Source organism: Saccoglossus kowalevskii, chromosome 13, assembly GCF_978046115.1.
Source record: "Saccoglossus kowalevskii chromosome 13, keSacKowa6.1, whole genome shotgun sequence".
Classification (NCBI taxonomy): domain Eukaryota; kingdom Metazoa; phylum Hemichordata; class Enteropneusta; family Harrimaniidae; genus Saccoglossus; species Saccoglossus kowalevskii.
Window position 1 is genome coordinate 23,016,964 of NC_140653.1, and position 24,567 is coordinate 23,041,530.

At 36.6% G+C, this 24,567-nt stretch overlaps 1 protein-coding gene across 3 annotated transcripts; it reads right to left on the bottom strand.

The window, feature by feature from the left end:
* Positions 1-4,220: 4,220 nt before the first annotated feature.
* Positions 4,221-19,773, bottom strand: LOC100378219 (prelamin-A/C). Of its 3 annotated transcripts, none has more exons than XM_085507081.1 (10): positions 19,262-19,773; positions 13,694-13,976; positions 12,072-12,242; positions 11,479-11,604; positions 11,061-11,281; positions 9,963-10,176; positions 9,462-9,689; positions 9,048-9,119; positions 7,992-8,036; positions 4,221-6,518 (listed from the first exon to the last, which is right to left on the bottom strand). In XM_085507081.1, exons 1-9 carry the CDS (start codon positions 19,639-19,641, stop codon positions 8,004-8,006), a joined length of 1,728 nt encoding a protein of 575 aa, XP_085363207.1. In that variant the 5' UTR covers positions 19,642-19,773; the 3' UTR covers positions 4,221-6,518; positions 7,992-8,003. The 3 variants fall into 3 exon arrangements, with proteins under 3 accessions (XP_085363207.1, XP_085363206.1, XP_002734960.2); XM_085507080.1 differs by having other exon boundaries at positions 9,018-9,119; XM_002734914.4 differs by lacking the exon at positions 7,992-8,036.
* Between the last annotated feature and the right edge of the window lie 4,794 nt (positions 19,774-24,567).

Consider the following 24,567-nt stretch of genomic DNA (forward strand, 5'->3'; position numbering starts at 1 on the left):
AAAGTAATAAATGTGATTGTATACATTTCTGGCTTGGTTTCTGTGAGTTATTCCACAGCATTTATACATCAAGATTTAATTAAAATTAATTAAAAGTGTTTTCTATGAATATATGTTGGCATAATTAATGGTCACATGACCATATATGGTCATTTGATATATTACCCGTAATCACGTTGGTTGTTTGATACCCTTATAATAGCATTGGGATATTATGATTTTGCATATTAATGTGGTCACATGACCAAGCGCGGTCATGTAATGTGCTGGTCATATTAAACCAGTTTTGAACACTTCATTGAATAGGCATGTATCGTATCTCATTTGTTTACCGTAGTATTTGAGATATTGGTGGAAAACCCAAAAACTGGCTATTTTTTATGCAAATTAGGTGATTAGTTTGTACGATTTTCATCACAAAACTAATCTGTTTTGTGCATTGTCCCAGAGTATCTATATACCAAGTTTCATTGAAATGTGATGATTGGTTATTGAAATAATTGTGAAACACGTACATGCACACACACTAACCGTGAAGACTCTCATTGTGTGCAAACAAAGTCAAAAACAAAAGCATAAATTGAAAAAAAATATAAGAAACTTGGGTTTCTTGTACTTTGTCACAAATACTTCCTACGAAAAAACAACACTTCTGACTGAATATTGAGCCAAAAATCTTGCAAATCCACTTTTAGATTCAGCTTCCAAGTAATCGCTTAGATAAACATTGGTACAGTATATACACTGCTGTATCAACCAATATCTGAGCTTTCAGACAATTATGCTCCATGTCAGTTTGGACCCTTTTGTTTTTCTTCTGCCTTTTTTCATCAAGGAATCTTGAGAAAACAGCTGAACAGAATTTGTTTGAAATGATAGACCCTAATGTGACTTAGTTTACTTGAATTTCAGAATTTTGGTTTGGCACTTGGCAGCCATCTTGAATTTAATTTAAACGAGAAGTGGCCATTTTGAACCCTTTCTGAGACTCTAGGCATTTTTCCTTTGGCGTCGCTAATGTTTTCCAATATCACGAATAAAAACTTGGCTTCCCCCCCCCCCCAAAAAAAAACATCAAAAATATGCCTAAAAATTTTCTTCACAAGATATTGATGTAAAAGTTGAATTTTTAACAGGAGCGTTTTGCCAGTGGAAGGGTTAATTAAAATCCGATGTAGGTATGAGACTCCAATTTTTTTTTTTATATAACCCTTTATATTATATTTATTTGTATTTTAGTTGAGTATGTCGATTTTTGTGTTTTTTCTTGCCGTTAATCAGTTAGAAAATTGTGTCCCAGTCGCCTCTTGACACAATTTTCTAAGAACTGATTAACGGCAAGAAAAACCACAAAAATCGACATATTCAAACTAAAATACAAATAAATATAATATAGTTATATAGAAAAAAAAAAAATTGAAGCCTCATACCTACATCGGATTTTAATCAGATTGGGTTGGATTGATTTCTTGTAAAGAGGAAGTGTTTTTTTACTTGTGCTTCAGTTATCCTATATCTTCGAAATTTGCTATGTTGCAAGTGGATTTCTTTGCATGACTTTGATATCTTTGTTACCACTGCTGTGTCTGGGCAAACTATAAACATTGAGCATTGCATACTTCATAGGTTAGTTGTGTTTATCACACACCAGGAATAATTCAAAACAGCGATGCACGACAGGATTTATTGAAGCGAAGACAATAATGACTTAGTCGACAAAAAATGTTTTTGATCAGGATAGCATGCAAACTATAACTTTAAGATTTGTTGTTAAATTAATGGACTTTCAACAAAATGTTAGCCACAATACAACATTTGTAAGAAGCAGGGCAACAACAAACGGCGTGACCGTCCTTTACTCAAATATGCTCGACCTTCATACCGAAAAAAAAAACATGTTATGCACCAGCAGTTGAGAACAAAATATGGCTGAAACAAAACAAAATGCCATTAATCAGTTATTATTACTAACTCCACTGTGGAAAAAAAAATTTGTTTTTCATTCGTGTGATAATATTTTTGATTTGTCGGTATCAGATACATATTTTGTGCTATAAAATTGTGACTGATGGCCACGTAGTAAAAATAAATTCACTGGTCAGGCATAGACGAAAATGTCATTTCTGCATCTTTTCAAACCAAACTATATTGTCTGCAATTATTGTATAATACAAATTCAACCATAGATGCACCGCTGTCATTTCATAATTTGGGACTACATGACAGGGCTGTGTGGCCACTTTCCTATCATAATTTGGGACTACGTGACAGGGCTGTGTGGCCACCTTCCTATCATAATTTGGGACTAAGTGACAGGGCTGTGTGGCCACCTTCCTATCATCATTTGGGACTAAGTGACAGGGCTGTGTGGCCACCTTCCTATGATAATTTGGGACTACGTGACAGGGCTGTGTGGCCACCTTCCCATGATAATTTGGGACTACGTGACAGGGCTGTGTGGCCACCTTCCTATCATAATGGCCTAACAATTATTGGTACGTCATGGCATGTACTAAACACACACCTGCAACTATGTTTTTACAAGTCTATCTTCGGGGCGGAGCTACATCACAAGATGTTCCACCTGGCTAAGACGCGCACCACTGTACCATGCATTTCTATGGGCTCTGCACGCGCTTCTGTGGAACGCCAGTCGAGCCGGTGAAAATTCAAGAAAACACAAACTCAACTTTGAAGTAATCTTGAACAACCGAATTTATATATGTTACACACGTGGGGCTAAACTTGTTGCACTGTTCAGGGGAGTCTCAACAACCATCCCAAAGTACCGTTTTCTGCGAAGGTTGCCAGGCGATGAAAATGCCCAGCAGGGCAACAACAAACGGCGCGACCGTCCTTTACTCGACAAAAATGCTCGACCTTCATACCGAAAAAAACAAACATGTTATGCACCAGCAGTTGAAAACAAAATATGGCTGAAACAAAACAAAATGCCATTAATCAGTTATTGCCAGGCGGTGAAAATGCCCAGATGTCCGCTGCCCTGTGGATTCAACAATAGAGCTCAGAAAACTGGGATAGGGACTGCCAGAGTCAAATGATAATTTAACTTGCTTTGTGCAACAGTTAATCCATTAATGCATTATGGATAAAACTGCATCACGAAACACTGTGCCAACATTCATATTTATAACAGGTTCTAAATATTATACAACAAATCCACTTGTTCGATATCAATACAAGTTTGACAGTTTTCGTTTCATTGTGGGGAAAATTATCCTTATGTTACCCTTTTCTGTAAAAACTATTACCATCCCAATTTTTAGTTGCGTATATCGTTAAAAAGTACTTGGCTGTTTAGTTTTACTAAATAGTTGTTACCGGTAACAGTAATTCTGATTTTGTTTTGCTGCACCCTGGCATCCATGTCAATCCAGTTTCATGTCCATTTTCTAAGGTTTATGATTTACGAGATTGGTTCCTGTCACATGTGTAGAGCTGGCAATGTTGCAGCTGAAGTACACATTTCATGCAAATTCAGAACATCACACATTTTTAGCTCTGCTGCTGACTTTGTTGAGCAGAGCTTATCATACGAGCGATTGTCAGTCGTCATCCATGTCAGCTTTTTACTCTTAAGACTTCTTGAAAACTACAAGTCCAGTTTGCTTTGATATTGCATATATATATATATATATATATATGTAGTATAGGGTGGACCTCTCATATATGTTCATTTCATGATATCTTCAATAATCTAATTTCAATGAATATTTTTGGTTTCTTGTTGAAAACAGCAAGTCCAATTGCTTTGATACTATACATATAGGGACCTCTGGTAGACCTCTCAAATTTGTTCAGTTCTTTATTTGAAATGTGCATTGCTAACAGTAGAACTATCTCAGCTGAGAGGCTGCTTGTTTGTAAATTACATGTACATTCATTTTGGAAAAACTGGCATATTTTGACCTTTGAGATTTTTGGAGAATGCCCAACATTTGATGTTGTTTTGACCATACTGATTTTAAAGCATGTTATGACTGAAATGGCAGGCAAAATATTGTTGGGATTATGTAACAAAAAACACTGACCTAAGGGGTCCATGTCCAATCTACAGCAAAAGATGGTCTTGTAAACTACATAGAGCTATAGATCGTTGCCGTTGGTTACATTTATACATACATTTCAGGGTACATTTTCATCTTATATGTACCTGCAAATTTGCACAAGAGACACAAAAATCTACAAATACAAGCATCTTTGTGAACAGAGAAAATTTTAATGCAAACTGAATTACAATAACAAGATACATTGTGATGACAATCACCAAATTCTCATGAATGAATCTCTACAGTTATTCAGGGATATGCAAAAGAGGGCGCCATTTCATATCAAGCTGGCAATTCAACACTGACCAAAGTTACACTTGTTTATAAACAAAGCATGTTCACAGGTACAAAACATAATTTAAAATATACTACATATTTAAAGTAGTGACAAAACCCACTAAATTTGGGTCATTGGCAATTTTGCTAACACGATTTATTTTTAGCCAGAAAACGTATGGCACTCGAGTGCACAAGTAAAGACGTAAATATTGGGATATTTTTGAAGTGGAACGGACGTCCCATAATGGATAAAACATGTTTAGATGAAATAAGAGGGTAGGACTTCAAAGGAATGCAAATTGCACAAGTGTATTTCAATTTGGTACCTATGTAACTAAACTAACGTAATACTGCAAAATTAAAATACATGTAAAATAAAAAAATAACATTTCGGTAATTCAAGCAAACTTCTGGAGACTTCTTTTTCCCAATGACAAAAAAGAAGCACCCACGAATAGGGCCTTACAGAAAATTAAATAAGCATTCTGGTAACATGGGTCATACTTTAAAGATTTGACACTCCACGTGTATGGGTTTTTAACATACAAAGATAAAAATACAAGATTACACAATTTGTACTGGTCAAATTCACTTTAAAGGGCAGTGGTTGTCACAAAGAACATGCATTTTACAAGAGATGTGTACGTCACCGAGTCTAATGTTGATTACTGTAACAACCACTGCACTTTAACGTTGGGTTACTAAAATGACATCACATAATAATATGGTGACATCATAGGTTCAACAGTAATTATGACATCATAGTCCACTGGTTACTAAGACTTCCAAGATCTGTGTGCCCCAGCTATATCACCGATTACAATTTGGTGCCCCTAACACACTCCACTTCAGTCCACTGCTCATGTATATATACACACCGTATTTGCACTAACAGAAAAAGATGTTAACTCAAAATTGCCTTTACTGTATACTGATCATTTAAATGCAACTTGTGTTACCATGGACACGTCTGTTATTTACGTAGACGCATGCGACACAAAGAGGAAATACAGCAGGAAGCAGTATCTTTAACAATTCAGACATTGCTCATTACAGTGTACGAGTGAACTTAAAGGGGAACCGCTCAATCCCATGGATTGCACCAAAAAATCACGGGACACTATTGTTTATGTTGTTTACAATGTTAATCTATCTTTTGTTATCCATTGTGACTTTAACCCAGAAAGTAAATTTGTTGTGAGATTAGGCTTAACTGGAAGGTGCCCCTTTAATTGTGAACTAAACCTTTATTGAAATCTTAATGGATTACCTATAGTTTGGATCAATAATAGCAGGACACACAAATCAATATTAATAGCACCATAAAAATAATGTCTGTCAAATTGAGGTGTGACGGTTCATAAACGGCCAAAGATAAACTAGTATGTTGACTTGAAAAGCATGACCTGAAAAAAGGGGTCACTAGAAAACGTTTAAAATCTGTATTTCATGTACACTCAGCTGTACAAATATACTGAAACTGACAATAATTGTACTGAAGCGAGAAGACAAAGTTGATAAAAAAAACGTCAACATGCTACGACAGTTACTTTATACCCTACCTGAAACTATTCAACGCTATCTATCAAATTCATAATGAAATTTAACAGAAAATTATTAAAAATGAGACAATAAATTGGAATATTGAGTAGGAATCCTAAAATGTGAAACAATACATCAAATTTGAGTTTGGATACACCACAATTAATTGCTTCACAAACACGCCCAGTAAAAGCAGTGGAAGGGTTCTCAAGTTTTGTGGGCTTGTTCGTCTTACCACATAAAAACGCTCAGTCGTCAAGGATGAATTAAAGACGATTCCTATTCAAATGGTCAAAAACACAGCCTCCATGGTTTACTGGTAGTTGAGCGGTATGATCGGAATTCCTTAGACGTGTACATCACAAATAGTTTGACCACATGCTTGGCATCATCTATACAAGACTTTCCTCTATACGCAACGACGATATCAGAATATAGAACAATTGAATGTATTACAATTATATAAAAATAATAATTATAATAAAAATAAAAGCTAACTTGTGCTGATCTGTATAAAATCCATCTAAATCATGCTGAATGATTATAATATGGACATGACTAAAGTCCATTAAATTCCATGGCAACGGCTTACATGACAACACATCCAGTCTTCTGTTGTGGGTCACCCTGAAAAGGGAAAAAACAAAGCGAGGTTTAATTTCAATGAACAGCAATTTAATCAAAATAGGCAACTACTAGGATAAGAATTTGTAAACAGTTGAATTGCTAGAAATTTTCACAATTTTTTTTTAAAACATGAGAAGACAAAACCTTGTAAAGTCACTGACACTGTCATTGGATCTCAGAAAAATGATGACTGCTACAAAAATCAGTAACTACTTTACTACATAAGTTATATAATCACCACATTTCCTATATTAGAAATGCCTGTTTATTTTAATTTTTAGAGATGCACTATTAAACCAGGTACCATGGAGACAGAACATTGATTTGGAGTGCAAAGATGATCAAAATATTGATTAGCGTAAACCATAAAGCACTTTAATTGGCAAGTCAGGAAATGACCATTTTTATATGTTTAATTTGGCATTTGTTTGAGAATTGTCAGGCTCAAAATACCGTTTTTCTCTATTAATAGAAGCGAACACCAACCAAAAAATAACATTCATTGTATGCTAGATCATTAAAATATGACTTATTATGATCATAGACACCTCAAAAGGATGTGCCACTCATAAAGCAAATATGGTAATCTAATTTGCTTTTATCATGCCGCGACTTCTACGGACCAATGCTTTCCATGCCTCGATTCAAGCCCACTGCAATGACATCAATACGTTTAGTTAATGTGAAAATGAGGCTTGGGATGCAAATAGTCAGCTACGGCCGCGGCACGATAAAAGTGAATAGCAGCAGTCTTAGTAATCAGGCAACATAGTACAGCTTACTCATGAATTCAATATGAGACACAATACACAGGCAAATAGGATGGTATGTCAGGTTTTACCAACAACCTGTGTATCTGAACAGGTAGCCATACAAGAAGACAACAAGCAGACACCGAATTGTCATGCAGTCATACCAAGTGATAACACCTAGCAGACACTTTGTCATGCAGGCAGATTAATTGTGGAAAATGTGATCGGTTCTCTATCCAGCTTTGGTTGCAATATCGTCTGGATACGTACTGGCGCCAGATGCACTATGCTGAGTTAAAGATCCGAAATACATTCTCCATTTGTTGTGCATCAACAAAATGTTGCGTTAAACATGGAAATCAGCATCATTTTTCATGCACCAAAATTAATAAATTCGACATGTGCGTCATACTACAGCCAATGCAGGGAGATTCAAATGGTTTCTAAATTGATATTTTGCAAGCCAATAGTGAACTAAAGTGACTATTTAGACGAAATAGTGTTCCATGGACATTTCTCCCCCATATGTAAAAAGCCAATCAAATCAATCATTACTAATAAATGCCAGGTCATCTTTTTACAGAATAAAGATATTAGGTTTTAATCGTAATTCTAGGGGTAAAATATCATTTAACGATTAATTCGGTTTTAATTATAAAGTTCTCAAAGCAGCACAGATAAAAGCAAAGCAGAGCAAATATTTAACGGGACGATAACCTACTAGAGGTTGACGTTAATTGCTGTCCCCAGAACCATGTGAATCCGACTGTGAACAGGCAAGAAAGAAACATACTCAGTAAATCAATTTAACAAATAATAATATCAACTTTGTTTGCCTGAAAAGTTGATATTAAAAGATGCGCTTAGAGACCAGTCTGAGTTCTCTGCTTGCTACATTTTTGAATATTTATAAGTGTTGATTTCACATGCGAAAACATTTTTGACTTTTGTCATTTTTACAATTTACACAAGAATGATTTGTCCCTATTTTTTATCAGGACCCGTAGCCGATGAGAAATTATGCTAAATATTGCAGAAAAAAACCCACAAAATTGTGCAAAAATGTTGATCAAAATGTTCATACTACCAACCCAACTGCCCAATCAACTTTATCTACTTCTACATGTCTGGATTCTAATTTGATGCCTAATCTGGAAGATGATGTTTCTCGTATTTATGAAACCAAGTTTAAACATAGGATAGAGGAACTTATTAGCCTAAAGTGAAAATCACACGTGATCAATCAACACAGTCACAAATGAAATCAACACTGTCGCATGTGAAACGAACACTGTCACATGTGAAATCAACACTGTCACAAGTGAAATCAACACTATCACATGTTAAGCAACATTTCAATACTGTAATTTTCCCCCTTTTAAGTACAACAACATCAACGTCAGTGGCATTATGAGTGAACAGATTATCTGACAGAAATCATAAAAGAGATTAACCCTTTGAACTCCAAAGTCAACTTTTGTCACCGCGTTTCACGAAGTAAACAGTGTGAGCCAATCAGGAATCATGACCATCTGGTCCACAGAAATTTTAGAAAATACATAAAACATTCAAAATGCTGGACCAAAATATCCACAGTTAAAGGTGTGGTGTTCAAAGGGTTACTCATACTATATTTTAGAAAACCAAAATAAAAATGAATATTTTAAATTTACTTTTATCATAAAAACATGTATTTATTTATGTTTATTCATGTCAGCATAATTTGCAACCCTGACTATCTAACCACCTGTTGGTGAAAGAGCTCTTCACTGCCCACCTCACTTAATCTGCTGCCCTCCGAGTATTCCAAGTATGTGACACGACGAGACAGAGTACGAGTAGCCATGGCCTATAAAACAAAAAAACAAATTCAGTTATAAATAAATCAGTGGTGATTAATAACATCAACTTTTTCTATTAAGATTATGTTTTATCAAAACAAACGAAATGTTTACCACACATACTACGGCAGAGAGATTCCTTTGAGTATTCTTACAACACTGTACATGGCAAACTCAGGGTTAACCAGTGACTGAAAGGACAATTTGAGGTCAACTCCGCGAACAGACTAAATTGAGTTTAATATTGTAAGGCAAGGTGAACATCAAAGGTTAATGATCAAAGTTCAACTTAATGTCCATATCACTAGTCAATACGCAGTCAACTTTTAAAACAACATTAATATTCCTACCTCGCCGCTGCTATCAACCAATACGGTTTGGACTTTTTCACCAGTGCCAAAGTTTTTCTGATTCTTCCACAACAAGTCGCTAGGTGGGTTGTGACCTTGTCCAGCTTCCTGACACCACACAGTTACTGTAGCACCAGCCTTCAGCACAAAACGGTTTGTAAACTTGAAAGTGACTTCCTCGTTGTCATCTGCCTTAACTTTCAGCTGCCAGCTGCCCATGGCTTGGTCCTAGAGGTAAATTGTAAAGCAACTAAAGGTTACTTGCTTGCATGATGCAAACTTCCTAATTGCGAGATAAACTAGGGAGTCTTATTGATTTGATTTCCACGAAACATATATAAAAACTTAATTTGAAAGATTAAGAAGGTAACAAATTCAAGCAGCAGTACTATATACATTTTTGATTGCCAAATAAGATGCTTAAAAAAAAACGTACATTATGCATTAACATGCATAAAACCAAAACTGAAATAGATTAAATGTCAAGCATTCCACCGTTACCTTTTCTGCTGTATTCTGTAACTTGATAAATTTGCCTTCTGTGTCAGTCTCTGTGATCGCCACTCCACCAGTTGCTGTAGCAGTCTGTGATATGCTTGAACTTTCATCAATGCGACGTCGCTTCGTGCCACGTACTTGACGCATGGGTGTACTACGAAGCTGCGAGGATTCTCTAGTTTTTTTGGTTTGACGAGGCGAGGGACTCATGTTCAACCTGTGTGAAAGAGGAATGGTTTGCATACAAGTGTAATCCATGTGAATGCACAGCTTAGTGTACAAGGGATAACAAAATGCATAACAGCCACAATTCAGCAAGGATTGTAAAGTAATCAAAGAAAACTCCGAAAAAAAACTGCGCGAGTATTTGAGGCGTAATGAAAATTAATTCAAAATTTAAGATTAGCCTTTCAAAATAGAAGCTTGGCAACTAATATTTGGACTGCTATTTGAGATGTACAACATAAAATGTGATCCTCAAGACTAATGATTATAATACTTACCAAAAAAAAAATTTGATTGTACATTTGTGGTTTAAATCTGATTTATTCCAGAGCACCTTCAAGTTCAATTTAAATCTGATTTTTGAGATACCAGAAATGGGCAAATACTAATTAGATAATCATTATTTATGTTTTTTAACATTAAACTAATCATGTCCGTGGATTATCTCCAGAGTATCTATGTGATTATTATGCACATTATTCAATTTAAGTAAGCTTTAATTTCAATCCAAAACTTATCAGGTCTTTAGCATTGTACCCAGGTATATCAAGTCTTATTGAAATGCAATAATTGGTTTTTGAGATAATATTGCAACATTTCACACACAGTCGTTTCGATCAAGCCAAAACTAAAATTAGTCGGGAAAAAAATTACAGAACACCTCAAACAAATTTAGACTAAGTTGTGCCTTAGCTTTTGCAAAACGGCTCGTGAAAATGTACAATGTGCAAAATTAAAAAGGGTAGTTTTTTTAGCACACCAGGACAAAATTTGGTGTAAATTAATAATTGCGATAACTTGACTTAAATTGAAAGGTCAACAGGATTGTTGTCATTATGAAGACAAGGAGTTGGCTCATCATTAATTAACACCTACCTGAATTCCTCCCCTTCCAGTAGTTTTCTATAAGCTGCTATCTCCATATCAAGCGCAATCTTTATACCCATGAGTTCTTCATACTCTCTCAGTTGAATCGCCATAGAATCTCTCATGTTTTGTAGTTCTGCATCTCTCTCTTTTAACGCATTGGCTGATGCCTCTTGTTCGTCTGCTAATTGCTTCTCTAAGTCTTTCACACGATCTGATAATGCATTGTTCTGTCGGGAATAGAAAATAATGTAGTCACACCTACATGTATAAGTACATGTTTTTATTATACCACATACAAAGTGTACTTTTATTTGACACAAACTACAACGGATGCCCATGCCCCACACAGAATCATCGCATCATCAAGAGCATATGACGTTGATTTTATGTGGCCATCAATGTGTTCACGCTTTGCGAAACCTACCTGTGCCTTCAATGTATTAACTTGCGACTGCAGACCGTCTAACTTTGTGCGACCCATTCTCATTTCATCTTTAGCGGTAGCAGCTTCACCACTCTGCTTTTCAAGGAGAAGTTTCATTTCTGCGATCTGGAAAATAACGAATAATATCAATTACCATGATTGACGACAGCCCTGAACATGTCTCCAACTCAAAAAGATAATCACCATTTTACATCATGTGTACAAAGTACGGCTTCAATCAGGCAGTATTATTGCGCCCTACTTCTTTTCAATGAACACACTTCGTTGTCAAAGGTCATGACTTGTATATCAATTATAGCTCAAATCAGGTTACATTACCCTCCAACAATCAGACCGATGAAAGCACAGAAGTCACATACATTGTATTATTATTGTGATGAGTATCGAGTTTGACATCGCGCTGAAATTTTAATCCAAAAATTTTAGGTTTTCAACTGGTGGTCGAGTGAGTGCAAAGCCAGACATGTACAATACTTGGCAATGCAGCAGTCTGTGTCATCAAAGTTTGAAAATCGGTAACAAGACAAGATCAAAGGTTAACTATCATCCAATAATATCATTTATTACAATACCTTAGAATGAAACATAGATTCGGATTCCTGTTTCATGAACTTGGTGTGGTCCTCATACTCTTCCCTCAACTCCTGCAGACTGATCTGCAGACGACTCTCGTAGTCTTCTCTTGCACGGTTATCGACTTCAGTGATACTGATCTCCTTTTGAGTTCTCACTTCCTCGACTTCCTGTTAAAATATTATTAATAATTACTGACACTATGCACATGATAGGGATTAAAATCAACTCTGGGAATGAACTGTAAAGATTATGATAAACACTACTAAACTAATGTTTCACCAAGTATTTGACTAATTTGCATACTAATAGCATAAAATTTACATGATGATGAGCATGTTATTTTCATTAGACCTTGGGACTATTATTGCATGTACATTGTCAGGTTTTTCATAATTTATAATTAATGTAATTGTATTAATTTAATAATTCCCTATAGAAAACACACAAATGTAGTTACCACTACATTAGTTAGTTATTTGATGAATGGCGACAGAAAGTATGCTTTTAACGGTAAACCTTTCTGCGTGTCATTTAATCATTTCTCATCAATAGTCAGTTACTTACACTTCCACAAGCAATATATACACTCCACTGTTATAGAGTTAGTAAAGTTATTAATCACATTCTTAGCTGTTGTGTTTCATGTGCAATATTTTGTAAAAGTTTCCAAGATGCTGATCATAAAATAGCTTTTAACTTGAATTTACTGCTGTGTCATTCCATGAATTTCTCCCATGTAAAATATTTTTTACATCACGCCGGTTGGCTCAGTCCAGTAGTTATCAATACTTCATTTCTGAATTTTATTTAAAGTTAATGGTTCAGACTTGCGGGAAAGATCACAATATTGTTTGTTTTCTGTGACAGACTTGCAATGCACTTGGAGTTGACTTATGAAGATCCCTCTGTTTCCTTAGCAACATAACGTATCATTGTCATATATTTATTTATTTATTCACATATGTGCTCTATCAACATTACTAACCCAAATTATATTTGCAAAGTTTTTGCTACCACTCACTTGCCTGAATCAAAGCATCACGAACAGTTTGAAGCAACGCGAGTGGAAGCAAAACAATGCAGCTTGTGGCCCAAGTTGCATTACACTTGAAAAACCTGAGGTGAACACTCGTCTTGCTTAGGACTCAATCCAGGGCACTCATCGGGCACCTGGAGAGAATTGCAGCAAGAAACCAGTAAACTTGATCATAAGTGACCCTCACGTTAGAAACAAATGGATACAATTTCAATGTAGAAATTATTATTATCACCATATGCATATAATTTTCCATGTATTGGCCAAATAACAGATCAATGAATAAGGTCACGATTTCGGCATGAGCCAAGTGGGTCCCGATGTGATTCTGACTAACGTGAACACAACTGCTGTAATCTCTCTCCAAACAGGCACATGCCAAAGTTTTTGACAAATGATAACTAAAACGACTATGACTGGAGTTACAAAAAATTCTGTTAATTACCGGTCCGAAATTTGGGCTGGTACAAACCACCAAGTTTCTCCAGTCTATACCATGTATATAAATAATAAGTACCATTGCAAGAAGTATACCAGTTACGAACAAAAAAATGCTGGCATGGAAATCAAGTCAAGTCTTACCTGTTTGTATATTGATTCTTTAAAGGCCAATTCTTCTTTCAAACTCTGGCATCTATTTTCCAAATCCACACGAAGAACCGTCTCTTCTTCAAGCTGCTTTTTTGAAACATCCAACTGTTTCTCTTTGTTCGCATAGTCCCGTTTGAGACGATTGTACTCATCTTCAAAATGTTGTCTTTCGTTCAGAGCAGTCTTAAGCTTGGCGTCTTTATCGGACAGTTGGGCTTCAAGATTAAGTAAACGCTTCTCAGCACTGGCAAGGTCTTTTTCTAATTTGCCAAATCTACGCAAAAATAAAGAGATGCCTTTTGAACGTCACTTTTCTCAAAACACCACCACTGTTTTGTAAACAATGGAAAATAACATTGTTTTAGTTTGTGTTAGTGGCATTCACTATACTGAGTAAGTATATAATGGGGAACAAAATTCAACACTGCCACTATTTTACCAATAAAGCTGATTATTAGAAAGTCAACTATTTTACATCCATGGTTTATATAGAACTTTAATTTTTTTATTGTAATAAAAATAGATATGCAATTAAGGTGGCATTGTTATGCAAATTAACCTGCATTTACCGGAGAAAGAACGGTCTACAATATATCCCTATAGAATTTATACCTAAAATATTTAAATATATTTTTATAATCCCAATTAAACAAAATGTTATTTCTTTTGTTCTTTCCATTATCATTAATTTAAACACTTCGGCTGTTGACAGCTTCAACAAATATGAATATTATATAATGTCCTCAGCACATGATGAGTTAAAATTTTAATTTCTCGCACGTAAATTCGCTCACATTTTACCAAGAAACCCTCACCTCCCCCCCCCCCCCCCCACCACCACCAGACTTTCTCGCCTAAATTTGTCTGGACCTTTTTCTTATATTCTTCAATATTTCTAGGAATTAACCATAATTTTTGTGGCGACTATTTTTGTCCCAATCGGCTGAAGTAAAGTGTAGTGGAAATTTTGCCCCAGTTTATAACTATGACGAGAATTCATTACTATTGAAATTATAAAAGTTGGTATTCTAGCAAACCATGTTCTATTTCTTTCTACAGTAACAATGATACCAAGCAACCATGCACAATATACCATATTTGCTTTATTAGAAGCATATCGGATAAAAAAACACAAACGCTGAATCGTAAAAATATGACTTATATTTTCATCACACATTTTTTATGTAAGAAAATATGCTACTAGAATAGAACTAATACAGCAGTGTAGTACCACAGTTTGGTACAGGAAAATAAAAGCACAAACTTGTATATATAATACAAATAACTGTGTATGTCTATTTCAGCCAACTCTATTATTAAATTAAGCATTGGCCATCGGGTCTACGAGTTAACATTTGCCTGCCGAAAGCCTCCATGGATTGTCAAAATGAATAGGAAAAAACAGCGTCGGCAGGCAATGAGTTAAAGACCTTCGGTTTTCTTTATTTAACAAATTGTAACATAGTGACCAGGCATGTGGAATACGTGGAGCGGTTGTAAAGAAAAACGACCGGTGTTTGTAACTGAGGCAATTGACCATGAATATACTACTCAATGACTTTACATTGTTGTACACTATAGCATCAGAAAGGCAACACTTCATCATTGACACAATGGTAATGTAACCTTCTGACCTACTGACCAAAATGAGGTTACTTCAGTAATCTGCACCTCCCAATCGATAACAACATTCCTTTCATTCCTTCAGAGGGCAGGGACACGCCCTTTTGCTGAAGGCAATGAGGCTTTGTTATGAAGCTGACAAATCAACCGCACAGATTTGTCATGTAATGGTGCAGTCAGTTTGTCGTAACATTGATTATCTTACCTACATTTGGGAAAATAAACAAATTAAAAAATGATCTGTTGTAGTTTCTCACCATAATCTATACATTATCTGAAATTTTAGATACTGTAAATACTGCAGTGCATACATGTCAAATCATTGTTTATCTAAGGAATTACCTGAGCAGTTTTCCAACACAATGTACAAAGAATCTGTGCCTCAATTTTTTTATTTTGTTAATTACAGTAAGTCCAAACTACTGATTTTTTGTAGTTATTTTATGGAAAACTAAAACAGAAGAAGCTACAATCTTACAAACATTCCTGGCAATTTCTTTTGCGCAAATTAATAATAAATGGAGTTTTCAAAAACAACAATAGCAAAATTGGAAGACTGTAAACACTTACGCAAACATCAGTACAGCGTATACACTATAGTATTCGCTATAGTACACTATAGTAAACCCACTGAATATGCCTGAAATGGTAAATAAGCGAAATTTAAACCCAGTGAAAATTAGTCATTTTACAGTATATCAAAAACTTTCAGATGATGTTTAGGTCAATACAGTAACATGCTAATAGTGAATTCTTGAGTCTGAATTACAGATCAATTTTTAACTTGTTTACCCCTGTTACTTCAAGTAGTTCTGCCTCAATTGTACAAATAATTAAAATGCTATTGTACTTGCCTATACCTATAAATCTATGGCTTATGTTGTCATAGTTGTTATTTTAGACTCGTAAAACTACTGTTTTTATTTTTAAGACTTATTTAATAGCTACTGTATGACCTCTGCAACAACAAAACAAAAAAAGGTCACACAATACGAGAAAGCCAAGACTACCTACTAATTTTATACATCACCCTTCCTTTCCTCCTACCTATGTCGTTAATATTAAATAGCCTTGTATTTACCATCTCCTTGGAAAGACAAATTTCAATTGAGAATTCCAATGCTTTATTAGCCAAAAAAAAAAAAAAAAGATTTTTTTCTGGTCCCAAAATGTTTCGTTTACTGTTAACTTTTTTTTCTATTTTACAGTATTTTGGCAAATATATTTTTTTAGAATTATTTTCAATAAGCTTGCACACCAGATGTATAGAAAACAATGAGGTCACATGTTGATTGTTCCCTTTAAAAAAAAATGCTGAACTTCGAGCTTAGTTGTCATAAGCAATGTACACAGTGGCCTTGCTTTCACTTTGAAACCCAACAACTAAACACAGGCTGTGTCATGTTATTTAACTACATCAAGGAGCACCATTGTTATCCAGCATAAATGCAGCTCCATCTATTGCCTATTTACTAAAAGAGGGGCTACCCTACCCCATGCCAATTGAAGTCTTGCTATAAATATCGTGGATGCTTATCCACGCGTGTTTCTCGATTCAATTATATTTGTTGTTTAATTATAGTTATTATTTTTCATTCGTATTTAGTTTGTATCGATAGACAATCATTTTCTGTATTTGTTTTCATTTCATTCGATTCCAAGCATTATTCTCTGATTCCAAGCATTATTTGCTTCATTTCACCTCACAATACATGTATTCCTATGAAGCACAAATCAATTTATTGTAAGCCATTTACGTAATGTTCACAAACATGCCTTTATCACAGCGAACGCAAGAGAAGTCGCAACTTTGTAGCAGATTAAGCTGAAATGTTTATTCTATAGTGACCTTCTCACATGGCACACCAATCATAGCGTTTTTCCTCCAATTTTAAAATCTGCAGTGTAATCCTATTTAACCCTATATAAAGGGTGTTTTAGTGCATATTTAGTGTGGATTGCTCTAATTGTACTTTGATGCCAGTCTTTCCTTCCGAAATAAACAATTATTACAGTATTACAAGTATTACAGTCGACCGTAGTCTCTTACTTGTGTTACCATTACACAATCACAGTGCTCAGTTTTTTTGGACCTGATCGAATGTGTGCGATAGACAGCCACAATAGAAGCCAATAGAATGTAATATAATATTAGCGAAGTTTTTTAAGGTTGAATGGCTAAAAATGATTAAATCATAGGCATGGCAACATCTTACAACTGTCAATACTACAAAAAAATATGGAAAGAGATTTTTTTTGTACACCACTCCTAACACAGCATTCTACAATTTAATTGGATATGCCTGTCCTAAGGACACCTATAGTTATCCACTGTTGGCATATACCGTACTCGACCGCGTTAGCGCTCATGCCCGGTCACATTCGGCAAAGCGCCCACTCCTTCAAAATGCAACTAATTTAAAACTTGGTCTTGCGTAACAAATCTTGGTAATCGTTTTTATATGATACAGCGTGGATATCGATCGCTGTAAACATGTTGAGAATGCGTAGAACACGGTAACCGTGCGTAACCTACGCTTCGACAATGACCTGTTAATACAAGTAAAATGCGGTAAATATTTCATGCCATATTCACTTTACCTCTCAAAAATGGCTAGTTACTAGTTTTTTGGAAAAACTATGTTGTTTATTCGCTGAAATCAATTCCAACAGATCGTACTTCGACATCGATAATTCACTTCCGCATTGCGTTACCGGAAAGTCTTCGGGAATTTCCGAAGAATTGCGTCAGTACAACACAGCATTGTGATTGGTTAATAACCAACTTCACCCATTAGGTCAAAGGACGCCGCTGCAGGTGAAATCTGCAAATGCATCATGGTGGAAAGTGATTTTCATCGAGAGTTTGCGTACGATCCAACATGCAACACCTTCGTCAGTGGAGATAATATGACAATTTTGACTTCGACTGTGTTCCAACAGACTCAAATTTTTTTAATTTCGTAAATTCTGGTGGTACGTAATTAATATTGTAATAAAATGTGCATATTTTCTGTGATCATCTCTGTTCCTTCATTGTGAAAATTAATGACGACTCAACTAATTTCGTAATTTGATTTCCCTCATTTGCACTCTTTTTCGAGGGGGGTGCTCGGGTAAGCGCCCACCCCTAAATAATAGTGATTTTCTGAGTTGAGGCCCCTGGGCGCTAACGCGGTAGAGTACGGTACTGTTGAGTTAATTTAGAAGGTTAGGGGTGGGGTACAAAAGGAACTCAAGGAGCCAAAATTACTGTTCATGAATTACTATATTATAAACTACATGTGTTCATACAAGTTGAAGATAGACTTTTTATATACTGTAAAACACTGGTTAAAGTTAAACAGTAAAAGTTGACATTGGCACGACCTGCAAGATTTGTTTTTTTTAAACTGACTTCTAACAATAGAACAGTGATGGCCATGTTAATTGTACAAAATAAATCATCAGACAAGCCATTCATTGAAGGCCTTCTCTCCACACACAGTGCATTCACCCATTGGTAAATTATGCTTGGTATTTTAGTCCTACTGGGGTCATTACCATTCCATTACAATGGGAGGGGCAAAAAATGCACAAACAGATGGAGCACTGATGTTTATGAGAAACAAAAGAAAATTAATTTCTATAAATACATAGATAAATTACAGCTTTTGTAACACTGTTGTATTACATCACAACAGCTGTTCATATCGAATGTTGAACATACTGATATACCATCTAAATAGCCTCCCACCCCTATGACCTCTAGTTTCCCGGAAGTTGACAAGTCCAAAATGGCAGCCAACAGCATAATGTAGCGTGGGTTTTCGACGCAGATGCAACAGACCCAGCCCTTATGCACAATACATTCCCTATTTAATCAGGAAAGCTCGCAAAATTAAATAAAATTGAAATTAAAGATAAAGGTTATAATAGATCTACCAAATTACTAACCTGGATTGCAGTTCCAGTGCTTGCGTTTTCCATTTATCGTGCTCAATTTGCAAACGAGCCTTCTCTTTCGAAGTGCTGTCTAATAAACGCCTGGTTTCAGACAATTCAGACTCGTACAAAGACTTCAAGTTGGTTACTTCCCTCGACTGTGTCTCCTCGATCTTCGTGACTTTTGTAGTGAGACGACTGTTCTCAGTTTCAAGCTGCCGCACTCTTTCGATGTATGCAGCAAGTCGGTCATTGAGATCGATCATATCATTTTTTTCCTGCAAACGAGATATCCTCGTCGGGCTCAATGGAGACGTATGTGAGCGTCCACCACTTGACTTTGAAGATGTATACTCTGTGCGAGTTGTCTGTCGTCTTGTCTGGGTCGCCATTGCTGTCAAATCAGTTGTCAAAACTAAGGATAAACCAGGTGACTGTATACAAAAACTTCGCGGCAAAAACCTTCCCAACCGGATGTGACCAAGAGCACGCTGTAATGAGCGTCGTCATGTGATCCAATCGTCCAATTAGAGCAGACTTTGACTTAACCAGTTTCCCGCGAAAACACAGCGATAGAGGGACTCCGACTCGGCGAAATGACATGCACGGTAACTGTACCGTTATTGTCTGCAGATCACATGTCTTTTAGTGATCGTGTTTTTATCGGGGATTGTGTTACAATTTATACAAATAATAGCATAATTTAAAATATGCCAAAGAAAAATAATCAGTGGTGGGGTGGGGTGGTAGAGAGAGCGGTGGCAGAAATTTCGAAAAAAATGTTGGGGGGCGTCGCCCATCAAAAAACCAAGCTGAACCCCTTTGTGCCAGCAAAATCTGCCCCTCAAAATACAGGAAATAGCTCTTCAGAGGGTCTATATTTCAAAATTTCGCAAGGTCGGGGGGCACTTAATGTAAAACACATTATGGAGACGTACCGCCCTTTGGGGTCGTAAATTTTAGCTGTTTGGTCTAGAATGGGGCATAGATTTGCTTGCCTTTAGGTCCAATCCTCGGGGGCGGAGCTACGTCACAGACGTTCTACGTTGCTAAGACGCGCATCACTGTACCACGTATTTCTGTGTGCGCTACTGTGCAGTGGAACGCCGGTGGAGCCGGTGAAAATTCGAGAAAACAACACAAACTCAACTTTAAAGTAATCCTGAACAACCAAATTCATATATGTTACACACGTAGGGCTAATCTTGTTACACTGTTCAGGGGACTCTCAACAACCATCGCAAAGTACCGTTTTCTGCGAGTTTTTGATCTTTGTTTTCACCGCGAGGGTTGCCAGGCGGTAGAAAATGCCCGGATGTCCGCCCCCGAGGATATTAGGATGGCCTGTCCAGGATGGGCTCTGATTTTTAATATCCATGTATTTACCCGAGTACATTTTAGTACTTTTATTGGTGAGTCCGGGTGATGTAGATAAAACCTAGTATAAATGAATAAATTTAGTGAAAATTTGGATTCTAATGGATATACAAAATCACTATTTGGTTTATAATGGGGTATGGTTTTTGAGTTGAAAATGGTCTATGGTGCACGTTGGGTTTGGGGTCGGCACTTCCCGGCCGCACACCCCCACCAATCTGGCCCAAACTGGAAGGCCAGTGACCCCCGGTCGCGCATTCGGCACAAGGTTGGTGAGCAGACACCACCCCCACCCCCACACCCCCACCCCACCCCACCACCCCCATGCACAATTTCTTTCCGCCGCCTCTCTTTAAATTATTTAGACATCTAAATTGTTTTTGAAAGCTTATTTTTTTGAAAATTTAATCCAACTTTAGTGATTAAATGATTTCGTATCGAATCTGAAAAGAAGATGGTTACAATTATGTAATATTACTGTCACGTAATCATTTCTAATCCCGGTTTCTAATAAACTACAAGTACGTCATAATACAGATGTCACCATAGAAACTTGTAATCAGAGGTTGTTGTCGCCCAGTCCTAGCACGTCACATGTCAGTGAAATAAGTGCGCATCATAAACACGGTGAACTCCGAACGACTTCATTCTAACCTGGAGTCCAGCCATTTCGTAGATTATTAGTCGTCCCGTGACCATACAGTGTACGTGGCATCTAGTTTAAGGTAGCGGGACTATTATTTGCATACTTGTTTTCATCTTCTAAATGTGACCAAATGACTACAAATAGACCCATGATAATTTCTTGCACATATAATTGAAATAGAATGATAAATTTATACAGTTGACACAACAAACCCACTTTCTCCATTTTTATAAATACATGTACTAGTATTTATAAATTTCAATGGCAGTTGTGATTCTGACCAATCAAGAAACGCAGAGCGCAATGACGTCGTTTGAAAATGTCCTAGACTTCTTTTTTGTTTAACAAAAAATAATTAATTAATTGGCCTTTTTAGTTTGATCCCGAAAACTAGCCTGACCGCGAAAGAAATCCCCGACGGGGTGATTTCGCGGCGAGTGGGGAACATTTTTTTTAAATTAAAAATTACACCTATGTTTGAAAAAATCTAAAAAAAACAAAAAAACTTTAGAAATGCAAATTTATGTATTCATTAATTAGAACGCGGTGCCCATTTAAAATCAGCAGGTGAGACAAAAATCACAAAATGGACCAGACAGAGGCTGTGCTGTGATCAAATATCTCTATAAAAAGGGGACGACCACGAAGACATGGTCACGACACTTGGTGAGGACTTCCCCTTCTTACTCACTGTAAAAAAAATGGGTTGCTAACTTTAAGGAGGGGGGGGCAAGGGTTATTTTCGTTCAACGTAATTGCAATATTTTTTTGTTCGTACAACGTAAATTGAAAAAATAAATTCCGTAATTCTGTAATCACAGGCTAGACGTACAGCGTAATCAATCAAATATTTTTTTCGTACACTGTAAAAATGTGTAATTTTTCTCGATACGTACAAGAATTTACATGCAAATAAAAAAATCGTAAAGAATAATCCAGGGAAATTACATTTTTAAATCTGTAAAACGACTACATGGCACAATTCACTACAAAATTGAATGTCAAGACGTAAAAGGCCCTCTAACCGAATGAAGAGCACACGCACACACACGGCGCAGTAATGGCGGAGAATTTGAGTCGGAGAGCTCTTCAGATCATTCAATATTCCATTTTTTAACACTGTAAACTGTAAAAACGTATTTTTTTTCCTTGTAAATTGCAAAAAGCCCTTTTTATTTCCCGTAAAACTGTACCAGCTACCCCCCTTGCCTCCTCTCTTTAAGCGGGGCAAAATATGCCACCACGGACAATCAGGTTGAGGCCATCCATCGCATGGTAATGAATGACAGATGTGTCACTATCCGACATATCAGGCATTGACTGGACCACAGTCCCTCTATAGAGGCACTGTGACTGGACATAAGTTATGGTGCAGTTCAAAATGTTTTGTCGAACATCTTGGGTATGAGCAAGCTGTCTACATGGTGGGTGCCCCGAATGTTGACTCCACATTAGAAGTTGAACAGGTTGGAAGTTCACAGGACGCGTTTGGCCCGTTTCCAGTCAAATCCTGGCAACTTCCTCAAAAGATTTGTGACCCAAGATGAGACACTGGTTCACCACTTTGAAGTTCAAGCCAGTGACATCAGTCGGCAAGGTAGTGGTGGCATCTGTGTTTTGGAACAGTAAAAGAGTCATCATGATCGATTACTTGCAAAAGGGTCAAACAATCAATGCTTCAGAACTGCGACAGTTAAGAGCAGCAATCAAGAAGAAAAGGAAAGGAAAGCTTTGAGCTGGTGTGCTGTTGCTCAAGGACAATGCACAGGTGACAGTGGCAGCAGCAACCTCACACTTCCTACTCACCTGACCTGGCACCGTCCGGCTTCTACCTGTTTACTAAACTGAAGCCCCACTTGCGTAGTCACTGTTTTGAGACTGATGATGACGTCATCCAAGCTGTTGAGGCCTATCTAAAGGGTCAAGATGAAACCTTCTTTCAGCAGGGAATAGAAAAACTGGAACATCGATGGACAAAGTGAACTTAGAGGGGACTCTGTTGAAAAATCGTGTAGGAAAAATCTTCCTTCTGTAACGTTTTATGAGGAAGGCCGAGAACTAATTGATCACCCCCTCGTAGTCCCAAATCATAAGTAAAGATCTAAATCCAGCTTCAAATTACAGAGGAATAGCAATCTCAAATTATTTGAAAAACTATATAGAAGCATTTTAAATAACCGGTATTTTGGCTTTAGAAAAAAATCACCCAACAACGGTGAATCCCTGTGTTCTATAAACTATCGAATAAATACATATTTCTTAGTGAAGAAAATACTTACTTGACCTGTGCAAGGTTTTTGATTGTAAAGCGTCAATTTATATCTATAGTCACTGTGTTAGAATCAGTAAGTTTGTTGAATCTTGACCGTACCAGTGATCAAGGTTTAGAATTGCACATAACCATATCTGAAAATGGCCACCAGTCAGCCATTTTGAATCCGATCTATCCACGCGCACGCATAGAGGGGAGCGGGGGAGAACACCTGGACATGGAATCTCTAGTACGTCCATGCTCTAGCATTCTGTCCTAGGATTGGGGGTCATAACCTTCTGGAAGTTGGCTGGTAATTAGCCAAATCAGATTAATAGAGGCAGATACCAGGTTCACCCAGGTTTGTTATCTCGACTTAGTCGAGTAAACTTTAAACTATTATTATTATTGAATAAATCAAGACTGGCCAAAAGACTTGAGATGTATTGATATCCACATGTTAAATTAGTATAAGACGATTCCACAGAATGCTGGTACAAATAACTACAACAATTTTTATAATGTAGTTGTAATCTTCTCGATAGTTACAGCATAAATCTACTGATTTAAATTTTAAGCTTTCTGATTAGGTTCTGGGTGATAAAGGTGGGGATGGATTAGCCAGGTGTTTGCGAATGTGCAAACGGTTTAAACATGTTGTGTTGTGCATTGTTATCACTAGCGTTCTTTATATCGGTGACGATCTCGAGATAACTACTAGTATATAGTTAGCATGCAGTATATCTGGAGCTTATCGTTGAGGGTGGAGTATCGGTAAGCTATCAGGCACTTTTCTACATTCAATATTTTGTCTAAAATGAGAGTGAAAGTTCTTTATTTTGTAAAAAAAAATGAAGCAGTGCTGAGTGAATGTACTAAATCAAATCAAAAGTTATGTAAAATAAGATGTCGAAATTCCACTGGCCCAGATTAATTCACTAACGAATGCGACATTGGGGGAAACCTAGTTTAGGTCCGCAGGTGCTCGTGTTCAACCGAGCTTGGTTGACGCTAGGATAGCGCATTAAATTGCCATTTGATAGA

Coding starts and splice junctions, on each gene's coding strand:
- LOC100378219 (XM_085507080.1), bottom strand. CDS start 19,641: ATGGCGACCCAGACAAGACGACAGACAACTCGCACAGAGTATACATCT. Junction 12,243..13,693: donor AAGAATCAATATACAAACAG/GTAAGACTTGAC, acceptor ATATTTTAACAG/GAAGTCGAGGAAGTGAGAAC. Junction 11,605..12,071: donor AATCTATGTTTCATTCTAAG/GTATTGTAATAA, acceptor GTTATTTTCCAG/ATCGCAGAAATGAAACTTCT.